The sequence below is a fragment of the Poeciliopsis prolifica genome, unplaced genomic scaffold (assembly GCF_027474105.1).
Source record: "Poeciliopsis prolifica strain line A6 unplaced genomic scaffold, Auburn_PproV2 SCAFFOLD136, whole genome shotgun sequence".
Taxonomy (NCBI): Eukaryota; Metazoa; Chordata; class Actinopteri; order Cyprinodontiformes; family Poeciliidae; genus Poeciliopsis; species Poeciliopsis prolifica.
The window spans coordinates 93060-106301 of NW_026562511.1; the positions used below are offsets into that span (position 1 = coordinate 93060).

The 13242-nt window shown below is 41.1% G+C and overlaps 1 protein-coding gene across 1 annotated transcript in view; it reads left to right on the forward strand.

Moving 5' to 3' along the window:
- LOC129355493 (NACHT, LRR and PYD domains-containing protein 12-like) overlaps positions 1-13242 on the forward strand; it is a 72927-nt gene that overhangs the window by 41837 nt on the left and 17848 nt on the right. Inside the window, exons 8-10 of the mRNA XM_055025085.1 lie at positions 267-449; positions 2477-2650; positions 12050-12232. Coding sequence (XP_054881060.1) covers positions 267-449; positions 2477-2650; positions 12050-12232 — 540 coding nt within the window. The remainder of the gene's footprint in view (positions 1-266; positions 450-2476; positions 2651-12049; positions 12233-13242) is intronic.

Below are 13242 nucleotides of genomic sequence, written 5' to 3' on the forward strand. Positions count from 1 at the left end.
TGTCACTTTGGTTCTGAAAGTCCATTTTAATTCCCGACCAGAACCACTGAAACATTCTAACAACACGTCATAATAACATGTTCTGGTTCTGCTGGTTTGGACTCTATAAACCAGTTTTACTGGATCAAATATTAAACATCAGTTCATCATGTTTCACTTTAACATTCAGTGAAATTAATTTTCTACATTTTATTATTAATTTCTTGATATTTCAGTTTTAACCTGCATCCTGCTGGTTCAGCTCACATCTTTTATTCTTTATCCAGGTTGAAGAAATGCAGTTTGTCAGAGATCAGCTGTTCTTCTCTGGCCTCAGCTCTGCAGTCCAACCAACATCTGACTGAAGTGGAAATAAATGAGATCAACATGGAGGGAACCGTTTCAGACTCTGGGATGAAGCGTCTGTGTGAGATCCTGCAGAGTTCAGTCACTAAAGTCAAGACTTTAAGGTTTGTTTTCTCTGTCAAAATGATTCATTGATACGTTAACAATTATTTTCATTCATCATTTATTTGCCTAACAAACATCCTGATGTCAAAAAGGCAGAATATTATTTCTCAAACATTTTTCCATTAAAATAAATTATTTTCATATTTCAGGCTGTCAGAATATTGAACTTTAGTTGAAATGTTTTGCTGCTGAAGCAAATGGAGGTAAATAAATGAATGAAAGGTGGAGACGCTCCAGTCTGGTGTGGGACAGATTCAGATGAAGCACTTTAATATTTCCTTCAATATCAATATGATCAATATTGGTACCGATGTGATCAATACTGGGATGGATCCGCCCACCTCTAGTGAGAAGCAGAAATGTGACAAAGAGAGATTAATGCTGTCTAACACTGAAGACAATGAAGGAAATTTACTGAGAATAACGGAGCAAACCGACGGTAAAATGCTTCCTGATGCTAAGCTAAGCTAGCTTAGCAAGATTAGAGCTGTTAGCATGCTCCATTGAGGTAGCAGCTAATGCTACATCCAGTGTTAGCATTACTGCATGGTGAAGTGTTTGTTGTCTCCATACCAGAGGAAAGTGACTTCTGTGAATAAGTTAGCAGGAGCTAAAAGCTGCTAATGTTTAGAGCGGCTGGAAGAGCAGACGGTGGCCAGCTTCACACTGAGGATGATGATGGTGATTCTTCATCGTCATCATTGATCAGGGAACCAAAGCCAACCTGATTGGATGCAGGGAAACCACAGCCTGGTTTTCATCGGGCTGCTGCTGCTCATGTTTACAAGATGATTCATTAATGAACCGGAAATCTTTCATTCATTCCCAAAACTCGGATTATTCATTATTCTGGTCCATTCAGACCTTCGATCAAAACCGAGGGCCGACATGAGGCTGGTGCTGCTCTACATATAACACTGTAAAAAGGAGTTTAGATTAAAAAGGTTTTATTTACATTAACATGTTATTTTAAATGTTCCTCAATGATCAATACAGTTTGACTGATGTTAGCCTTTGCTGACCCAAAATGCCAACCAGTTTGTTTCATTTATGGATTTGAATTATTTAGTGCTAATGTGTCACTTAGATTAAAGTTTAATTCAGGTCAATTTCACCAGGATTTTTATTTCTTTCTTCCTTTGATTTCAAGGTTTTTGGGCCAAACACTGTGTCCTTCCTTCACCATGTGTCCCAGTTCCATCCCAGTTCCATCCCAGTTTCATCCAGTTCAATCCCAGTTCCATCCCAGTTCCATCCCAGTTCCATCCCAGTTCAATCCCAGTTCAATCCCAGTTCAATCCCAGTTCCATCCCAGTTCCATCCCAGTTCAATCCCAGTTCCATCCCAGTTCCATCCCAGTTCCATCCCAGTTCCATCCCAGTTCAATCCCAGTTCCATCCCAGTTCCATCCCAGTTCCATCCCAGTTCCATCCCAATTCATTCCCAGTTCCATCCCAGTTCCATCCCAGTTCCATCCCAGTTGCTCCCATTAAGATCACATTTAATAGGAAGCTGAACTTTATGTGCACCAACAGTTTTCAGGAAGAAACTTTCCAGACTGAAATTCTCCATCTGTGGAAAACAGACTTTATATTTTGTGCTGATTGATGTTCAGCCAGTCCTGCTATCATGGATCAATACCAATATTGATCGATTCATTGAAGTCATTCAGATCAAACTGTTTCTGTAAATCAGAATCTGACCTCTGACCTCCAGCTGCACATCAAAGGCATTCCCATCTAACTTTCCTCAGGCTCTGATGTCACTTTGGTTCTGAAAGTCCATTTTAATTCCCGACCAGAACCACTGAAATATTCTAACAACACGTCATAATAACATGTTCTGGTTCTGCTGGTTTGGACTCTATAAACCAGTTTTACTGGATCAAATATTAAACATCAGTTCATCATGTTTCACTTTTACATTCAGTGAAATTAATTTTCTACATTTTATTATTAATTTGTTGATATTTCAGTTTTAACCTGCATCCTGTTGGTTCAGCTCACATCTTTTATTCTTTATCCAGGTTGAAGGACTGCAGGTTGTCAGAGATCAGCTGTTCTTCTCTGGTCTCAGCTCTGACCTTTAACCCCTCCCATCTGACTGAACTGGAGCTGAACTGGAACAACCTGATAGGATCTGTAGTGAAGGAGTTGTGTGGTTTCCTCCAGAACCCAGAATGTAAACTACAGCGATTACAGTAAGTCTCCATGTTTTAGTTTATTGCTGATGTTTGTGATGTGAATAAACATCAGTATTGGGATGAATCCTGATGTTTTAGAGCTGCTCTCATGTTAAAGTGGAAACAGGAAAACAAAGACATGAAGCTGCCACCTGCAGCCTCATCCTCAAATTCCCTGATTCATTTTCATCAGACATGAGAAAAACTCTGGTTCCCCCCAGTGCATAATCAGCCTTGCGGGCCACCAGGTTTCCCCTAGTGGATTATCAGCCTGGTGGGCCACCAGGTTTCCCCCAGTGCATTATCAGCCTGAGGGGCCACCAGGTTTCCCCCAGTGCATTATCAGCCTGGCGGGCCACCAGGTTTCCCCCAGTGGATTATCAGCCTGGTGGGCCACCAGGTTTCCCCCAGTGCATTATCAGCCTGAGGGGCCACCAGGTTTCCCCCAGTGCATCATCAGCCTGGTGGGCCACCAGGTTTCCCCCAGTGGATTATCAGCCTGGCGGGCCACCAGGTTTCCCCAGTGCATTATCAGCCTGGCGGGCCACCAGGCTTTCCTTCTGATGAAATTATTAAGGCTGCATTGATTACAGTTTCCTGTCCCGTTACCAGATTATTTATTTTTTGACTGGCCTTCCTTTTGTGGTTGATATTTCTTGTCTGAAATGTCCCAAAGTGTGTGAAGAAGCTGCTAAGTTGCTAACAGTGGCACTATTGCTAGCTGCAGATGTTCAGACATGGAGCTGGAAGACGGCGCCTTCCTTCGGTCTCTGCAGGCCGAACATCAGTCGGGTTCAGGGAAGCAAAACCACCCAGATCAATCCTGGTAAAGTCCCTGATCGTGAGCCGGACCGCAGTCGGGATGAACAGCTTCCTGAGTTCAGTGGATCCCTCCAGACTGGGGAGGATGGACAACAGATAAAACCTGTAGAGGTTTCACTCTCCAGGCCGACTCACATGGTGGCCTAAAGCATAAAATGTGTTGGCTTTAATTCAGGCTTGGACAGTAAAGTTCATGGGTTGGATGAGACGGATCCGACCAGCGTAGATTTGTCCTCTGGATGCGACCAGGAGGAAGTTGTGAGGCGCAGGTGAAGCGTCATCATTCCAGTGAAGTCCTTTCATTTCAGAAGTTATTTGCTCCAGTCAGTGATTTTGTATTTAGTCGTTTTGTCACAGTGAGACACAGTTAGATACGTTCATCTTTATTTATGCTGGGATCTGTATTTGCAGCTCAATCAGTTGGTTATTAACTGAACTGCATAAAAATTGCAGCTAAATATCAATTTGAATTTGAAATTTCTGAACATTTTAAACTTTTGAATCTCTGAAAGTTCCAGATTTTTTCTATAAAAGGTCAACAGTTTATGTGTTGCCAAACTGCTGTTGTCCGTCTGGTTCTCCTCCAGGGAGAACCTCAGCCTCTCGGGCCGACCAGGTCCGGTCTGGTTCTGCTGGGTTTGATCTTTGTTGATCCTGATTCCCAGCTTGTGATCAGGAAGACGAGTTTCTCAGAGCTACAGATGATCATATTTAGCATGAAATACGAATCCAGTACCGAACGTCTCTGGCTTATTGTTGGTAAAGAAGCTTATTAGAGCGTTTTTTTTTTGAACTTACATTTTTATTATTATTTTCTACAGAGCAAATATACAGCCATACATCAGTGGTACATAATACAAATGTTGACAATATAATGATTTTCATAAAATAAACATCTCAGCATAATATCTTACGACCTCAGCATCACATTTGTTGACTTCTTACTAAACAATCCTAAAATGGAAATAGACACTTCGTGGGATAGTTAAACACCATATGACAAACCTATTGGGTTTATTTACATCAACAGAGCTTCTGCTGGGCCCCAGCGCCGACTAAAAGTGTTTTTTTGAAGTCTTAATGAGTATGTTATTTGTTCCATTCTATACAATTCCCTTACTTTTTGAACCCATAAGTCATAGGAAGGTGGCTCCAATTGCATCCACCTGATTGTAATACATTTCAGGTTTGCTGCTGTAAAAAGGATATTTAGCAGATATACTTTAGCCCGTCCTTGAAAACTCTCTGGTATAATACCAAGTAGTGCAACTGTGACATCCTTTGGTAAAACCCCTGGTAAGATATGACTTATGGCTCCGTACACCTCATCCCAGAAGTTTTGAAGTTTGGGGCATGACCAGAAAATGTGTGTGTGGTTGTATGGTTGGGGTTTGCTGAGCCACAGTTTCTCCAACACAAGCTTGGAACCGTAGGATCCATCTTAGCAACTACATCTGGGGTCCTGAAATATCTGCTAATAATTTTCCATTTAAATTTCCGCCACGTATTTGAGTTTGTAACTCGATGTGCTTCAGTCCAGACTCCCTCCCACGTTTCGTCAGAAATGATTTTGGCCGTCTCTGCCTCCCATCTTTGCTTTGTCCAAGTGGGTTTATTAAGGTTCATTGACAGAAATACACTATATAACTTTGCTATCAATTTTTTATTCCCTTTCTGGAAATGGATTAAAGATTTTCTAATGGTGTGGGGTTTAGTATTCTTTCCCAGTCCCTGTGTGCAGAAAAGAAAGAGCGCAACTGTAAATATCTAAAGAAATCACTTTTCTGGAGATTAAACTTACGACATAACTCTTCAAATGACATAAGTCCGTTCCTGTCAATCAACTGGTGAATGAATATAAGCCCCTGTTCAGCCCACTTAGAAAAATTTCTGTCTAAGAAATTGGGTGTGAAGGATTTGGCATGTCCAATACTTGTTAATATTGATAAACCTCTAGGTAGCTTGAATGAAATTCGCACTTTGTTCCAAATATTAAATGTGGTTTTAGTCCACAGAGGCAATTCCTTTACTGGAATATCTAAAAATGGCAAAACCTTTCATGGTACTGAGCACTTCACTTGCTCATATACTCAGCCATCTTGTTTGAGAATCCATGAAATTAAAAGTTTTAACTGAGCTGCCCAAAAATAGTATTTTAAAACAGGAAGATTGAGACCCCCTTCCATCTTACTTCTTTGAAGTGTTTTATATTTTATGCGAGGGCGCTTGCTTTGCCATATGAATTTCGATATCATTTTATCCAATTCAAGGAACGTAGATTTTGGTATGATAACCGGAACCATCTGGAACAAATACAATAATCTGGTAACAGATTCATACAAATGGTTTCAATGCGGCCGAGGAGGGACAGAGGCAATGCTGACCATCGCTCTAGATCCTTTTTAATTATATCCAGCGTTTTGCTGTAATTGACATGATACAAATCATTTAATGAGAGAGGAATATTGATGCCTAGGTATTTAATGCCCTTCCTTTGCCACCTAAAGCCGCTTTGTTGTTTAACCCCTAGTGGAATATTGACATTGACATCCATTGCTTCTGTCTTATCAACATTTATTTTATAGCCAGAAAAATGGCCAAAAACAGAGATCATTTCCCTCAGACGTGGTATTGATGATGTAGGATCAGACAGATACAAAAGTACATCATCTGCTTAAAGAGATATTTTATGTTCCTCCGCACTAATCAAAATTTCTTTAATTTCATCATTGTCCCTAATTAGCTGGGCCAATGGCTCAATGCTGACTGCGAACAATAGAGGTGACAAAGGACACCCCTGTCTACATCCACGCTCCAGCTTGAAACTCGTAGACCTGAAACCATTAACTCTGACTGCCGCTTGTGGGGATGAATACAATGTTTGTATCCAATCTATGAACTTAGGCCCAAATTTAAACCTTTTTAACGCTTGAATAAGGTATTTCCATGACACCCGATCAAAAGCCTTTTGGGCATCTAAAGATATTACAGCCGTCATAGCTTTGTTTTCTTTTTGGTGAGTCATAATATTTAATAAATGACACAAGTTATTTCCATAATACCTCCCAACGATAAATCCAGTTTGATCTGGATGTATGATTTGATTTATTATGACATTTAATCGTCTCGCCAGAATAGCGGTTAGAATGCGTACGTCCCATTAAGCATCGATATCGGCCTATATGACCCACAGTCAGTGGGATCTTTACCTTCTTTATGTAATACAACTATTGTGGCATCAGACCAGGATGGCGCCATTGTTTTGGTTTCTAAAGAGAAGCGGTATGCTTCCAATAAAAGTGGACTAACGATGTCTATGAAACATTTATAGAATTCATTTATGAAACCATCAGGACCAGGACACTTATTGTTTTTAAGGGATAAGACAACGTTTTTAATTTCTTCTTCTTGAATTGACTTATCTAATTGTTTAGCTACTGTATCGGATAACTCAGAAATATTTATATTTTGTAAATAGTCTGCTATCTTACTTTCATCAGAGCAAGTGTCAGTATCTCGGTATAAAACCTTGTAAAATTCTGCAAAAGTTTCAGCAATATCTTTTGGTTTTAGGATAGATTTATTGCCCGATTTTAGCTTTTGAACCGCATTTGAGGACTGCTGTTTTTTAAGACGGAAGGCCAAAAGTCTGCTCGTTTTATTTCCATTTTCATAGTACTGCTGCTTGGCAAAACGAAGATTACCTTCTATCTTTTCTGATAGTAAGTCTTGGAGCTCTCTGCGTGTTGTATTCAAATCGTTCAGAACCTTGGATGCCCTAGTCTTTTTATGTTGAAGTTCCAGATCCCGAATTCTATCTTCTAAATATTTCTGTTTTGCTGCCTTTTGTCTTTTTTTTTGCTGTCGTGTAGGAGATTATGCTGCCTCTTAAATAGGCCTTTGCACAGTCCCACAACATTATGGGAGATGTTTCAGGGGTGTTGTTTATGTCTAAATAAGTTTTGAGCTCCGATTTAACAAAAGCAACAAAGTCTTTGTCATTAAGAAGAGAGGTATTAAGTCTCCACTGTTTAACTGATGGTGTCAATCCTATATTCCACTTGACAGTAACTGGTGCGTGGTCAGAGATTGTAATGGGCAGTATTGAGATATCCTCAATTCTGTGCAGCTCAGCCTTAGCAGTAAAAAAGTAATCTGTTCGTGAGTAAGATGCATGTCTGTTTGAGTAAAATGTAAAATTTCTCTCCTTTGGAAATTTGGATCGCCATACATCCACTAATCCAGCTTCCACAGACAAATTTCTAAGCATTTTTCCCATTTTGGATAATGGGGTCTGAGCGGTTGGTTGCCTATCTAAATTTGACATTACACAATTAAAATCACCCCCCACAATCAGCAGACCAGAGCTGTGCTCTGCAATCATATTAAAAACCGACTTGATAAATCCTGGAACATCTTCGTTAGGGGCATATACATTTATGAAGGATACTGCTGTTCCATCAATTATCCCATTTACCAATATAAATCTACCTTCCTTGTCCTTATGAACTAACGTTTCAGTAAAGTTAATCTGCCTATGTATTAATATAGCAACACCCCTTTTCCTTCCAGAACAGTGCGACGAATAGTAAACTTTATCAGCCCAGGACTTATTTAGTTTTGCATGTTCCAAATCTGATAAGTGAGTTTCTTGTAGTAGTGCTACTTGACATTTTGACTGTCTGAGTTGCAATAATACTTTTTTCCTTTTGATTGGACTATGCAAACCCCTGACGTTGTAACTTGTTACAGTTAGTGTACTCATATCTGCTTTAACTAAAAGAAAAATTTATATCTATATATGATGGTATTGGAGGCAGAGACGGCCATTTGACAGATGGTACCAAACATTTGAGTAACATGGATGCTGAATTCCAAGATGATGCAATAAAATAAAAATAGTAAGGCTTTGCTGTGCAATATTTCCATAACTGAGACTCGAATGCTCTGTTTTTTAGATACAATAAGATCCTCGGAGAACAGAAGGATCAAAACGCAAAAACACACTTAAAAGTTTGCATTGCTAACATAATGCAAGTTGGTGGGTTTAAGTCCCTAGCCACTATAAAAGCAGCAACAAACACAACCAGAAAAGAATTGGATGTGTGAGAAAACAACAAAGAGAAATTAAGAGTGTGGAACCTCAGGCTCCTGAAGGGGAGTATAAGCATGTGTATTTTAACCACAACATAAAATCTACTGGTGATTTTAATACAGCCTAGTTAAGGCTAAACGTGACTTAGTAAAGTAACAAGATTAGAAGTGACATTGTTGCGGTATTTTCTAATGTACCAGTTTATAGAAGTACAATTGCTGAACACCATCACAGTCAGGATTTAAGCAATTAAAGGCACATTTATTTCAGATTTGAGATCTACTGGACCTAATTGTGCCATATTAGCATTCACGGCTTCCCTTACGTTTCGGTCCCAGGTGTTGCAGCCGGGATGGTCTTCCTTATGTAGTCCATGGCCTTTACGGGATCCCGAAACTCCTTGCTGTCCTTGTATGTGATTTTGAATCTTGCTGGATAAAGTAATCCGAAGCGCACATCGTTCCGTCCCCGCAGAGCTTTCCGTGCCTCAGGCTGCGGCGCCTTGGCCACACTGGTGGTATAATCCGGGAAGATCGCGATTCTTTTACCCTGGTAGGTCAGCGGGGCTTTATCCCGGGCTCTCCTCAGGATGTCAGCGGCGTCTCCATCATAGTGCAGCTTGGCGATGATCGCACGGGGTCTGGCTCCGTCCCCCGGTTTTGTCGGAGCGGCCGTTCGGTGTGAACGATCGACTTTTACATCCCGGTCCATTTGGAGCGCTTCTTTGATGATTTTTGAGACCTCTTTGGGACTAGCGGAATTCGGATGTTCCTCAACTCCAACTATACGGACATTTCCGCGCCTCATCCTCCCCTCCATGTCCTCGCACCTGTCCCGTATCTTCACCAGCTCGCTCCGAAGTTCACTCACGGTAGTTTGCAGAGTATTTACCTCATCAGACCAGGTCGACAGTCCACCTTTCACGTCTTCAATGTCCGCTTCAATTGAAGTGATATCTGCGCGAATGGCGGTGGCATTGCTGGTTATTTCTGCCCTCACTGCGTGGATGTCAGCTCTGAGAGCGGTGAACTCTTCGGCCAGCGCACTCCTCATTTCCTCCCTTATAATTTTGGAGATTTCCCCTCGTATAGAGGTTAGGATATCGGCTTTCAGCTCCTCACTCATACCAGCACTCTTAGGTTGTGGGTCGTCTTCTTCTGGAGCACGCTGCCTCGTGGTTCTGGTGCTAGCAGTTAGCTTTGCCGTGTTACCGTTGTACTTGAATTTACGAAGTTTATCCGCCAAATAACTTCCGGTGGAAAGGAGTTCTTATAGTCTAAAATATTTGTTATTGCGATTTAGGTTGCAATTAATGAGCAGTTGTGGATTTTAAATCGAAAATGTTAATAAGCCTGCAGGAGCTCTGAAATATATTTACTCCATCTTGGCTCAACAGCGCCCCCCTTATTAGAGCGTTTTAACAACAGACTGGCACACTACTGCCACCAAGTGGTGGAAACTGAGCGCCTGCATTCTGATGCTGCATCATGATTTCTGTAAACTTTATCACAGGTAAAAACCTGGGGGTTTCCTGCAGCCCTGTAGGTGGCGCTGGTGGCCCAACTGTGGTTAAGAATGGCTGTTCTAACTGGTTCTGTTGTTCTAACTGGTTCTGATGTTCTAACTGGTTCTGTTGCTCTAACTGGTTCTGTTGTTCTAACTGGTTCTGTTGCTCTAACTGGTTCTGTTGTTCTAACTGGTTCTGTTGCTCTAACTGGTTCTGTTGTTTTAACTGGTTCTGTTGTTCTAACTGGTTCTGTTGTTCTAACTGGTTCTGTTGTTCTAACTGGTTCTGTTGTTCTAACTGGTTCTGTTGCTCTAACTGGTTCTGTTGTTCTAACTGGTTCTGTTGTTCTAACTGGTTCTGTTGTTTTAACTGGTTCTGTTCTAACTGGTTCTGTTGCTCTAACTGGTTCTGTTGTTCTAACTGGTTCTGTTGCTCTAACTGGTTCTGTTGTTCTAACTGGTTCTGTTGCTCTAACTGGTTCTGTTGTTTTAACTGGTTCTGTTGTTCTAACTGGTTCTGTTGTTCTAACTGGTTCTGTTGTTCTAACTGGTTCTGTTGCTCTAACTGGTTCTGTTGTTCTAACTGGTTCTGTTGTTCTAACTGGTTCTGTTGTTCTAACTGGTTCTGTTGTTTTAACTGGTTCTGTTGTTCTAACTGGTTCTGTTGTTCTAACTGGTTCTGTTGCTCTAACTGGTTCTGTTGTTCTAACTGGTTCTGTTGTTCTAACTGGTTCTGTTGTTTTAACTGGTTCTGTTCTAACTGGTTCTGTTGCTCTAACTGGTTCTGTTGCTCTAACTGGTTCTGTTGTTCTAACTGGTTCTGTTGCTCTAACTGGTTCTGTTGTTCTAACTGGTTCTGATGTTCTAACTGGTTCTGTTGCTCTAACTGGTTCTGTTGTTCTAACTGGTTCTGTTGCTCTAACTGGTTCTGTTGTTCTAACTGGTTCTGATGTTCTAACTGGTTCTGTTGCTCTAACTGGTTCTGTTGTTCTAACTGGTTCTGTTGCTCTAACTGGTTCTGTTGTTCTAACTGGTTCTGTTGTTCTAACTGGTTCTGTTGCTCTAACTGGTTCTGTTGTTCTAACTGGTTCTGTTGCTCTAACTGGTTCTGTTGTTCTAACTGGTTCTGTTGTTCTAACTGGTTCTGTTGTTCTAACTGGTTCTGTTGTTCTAACTGGTTCTGTTGCTCTAACTGGTTCTGTTGTTCTAACTGGTTCTGTTGTTCTAACTGGTTCTGTTGCTCTAACTGGTTCTGTTGTTCTAACTGGTTCTGTTGTTCTAACTGGTTCTGTTGTTCTAACTGGTTCTGTTGTTCTAACTGGTTCTGTTGCTCTAACTGGTTCTGTTGTTCTAACTGGTTCTGTTGTTCTAACTGGTTCTGTTGTTCTAACTGGTTCTGTTGTTTTAACTGGTTCTGTTGTTCTAACTGGTTCTGTTGTTCTAACTGGTTCTGTTGCTCTAACTGGTTCTGTTGTTCTAACTGGTTCTGTTGTTCTAACTGGTTCTGTTGTTCTAACTGGTTCTGTTGTTTTAACTGGTTCTGTTCTAACTGGTTCTGTTGCTCTAACTGGTTCTGTTGTTCTAACTGGTTCTGTTGTTCTAACTGGTTCTGTTGTTTTAACTGGTTCTGTTCTAACTGGTTCTGTTGCTCTAACTGGTTCTGTTGCTCTAACTGGTTCTGTTGTTCTAACTGGTTCTGTTGCTCTAACTGGTTCTGTTGTTCTAACTGGTTCTGATGTTCTAACTGGTTCTGTTGCTCTAACTGGTTCTGTTGTTCTAACTGGTTCTGTTGCTCTAACTGGTTCTGTTGTTCTAACTGGTTCTGTTGTTCTAACTGGTTCTGTTGCTCTAACTGGTTCTGTTGTTCTAACTGGTTCTGTTGTTCTAACTGGTTCTGTTGTTCTAACTGGTTCTGTTGCTCTAACTGGTTCTGTTGTTCTAACTGGTTCTGTTGGACCGGTGGCTTCAGCTCATATCTTTGGTTCTTTATTCAGATTCAGCCACTGCAGCTTGTCAAAGATCAGCTGTGACGATCCGGCCTCAGCTCTGACCTCCGACCCGTCAGGTCAACCTGGACTGCAGCTGAGCAGCAACAGCTACTACAACCTGGGAGATGATGGACTGAAGGAGATCTGTGATATTCTGCAGGATCCTGGATGCAGAATACAACGACTGCAGTAAGAAACAGTGTCTTGAGTCATTGCTGATACTTGTGATGTAAAGTCGTTTCCAGAGATCAGTCCAGATGTTTCTGAGCTGCTCTCCTGTAAAAGAGGAAGCAGGGAGGAAACAGGAAGTGGAAAATCACAGAATAAGAGCAAAGTGCTGATGCTGCAACTTCAGATTTACTGATTGTTTCTCTTTCTTTAGAAATTAAATCTGTTAAAGAGGAATAATAACATTTTATGTATTCATGTCATTTATTTGAATGTTTTTAATCTTTAGCTTCTGGAATCTATGGAAGCTCAAAGGTGGCAAAATTAAATGAATAAATGTGCCATGAAATACATATTGGTAAATCTCTCTTGAATAAATTAAATGAGCCATGAAGCCAATAACTCATTTAATTTTGCTCTAAATAGTTGAATATACGATGAGACATGCCATGAACAGCAGCTGATCTCAGGAGATTCTGTGACCATCGTGTTCTGATGGCTCTTGTTTGTCTCCAACATGTTCATGTCGATAATTGCTCGCTAGCGCCCCCTGTGGTCACATGGTGCACCACCTGGTCCAGGTGTGTGACGTTGTGGTGGAAAACCTTTCAGTCAGTCTGCAGTCGATGTCTAGAAATAACTCCAACGACTTTCTAAACTTTCTGATTCATCTGCTACAAACTGCTGAGCAGCTCCAGCCTCTGCGTCTCGATCTTGGTCTGAAATGTCTCACCAGTTCAGGTTCTGCATGAACGGAGCCGCCATGTTGGAACAGACCCAGCAAACCAACCAATGGATGAGCCAGGATGAGTGTTAGCCCCGCCCACGAGGCTGATGGCTGGGTTTAAGTTATTAATGTTGAGACGGCAGCCATGATAAATACATCCAGGGAAACACTTAGAAATATTTCCATAGAAACATTTCTCTAACTCAGTGGATCCAAAGACTTTCTGTCCCCAATGGATCACAATAAAGGCCCCAAAAAGAACAACAATCATCTGGGCTCATCGTTCAGCCACACATCAACCTAA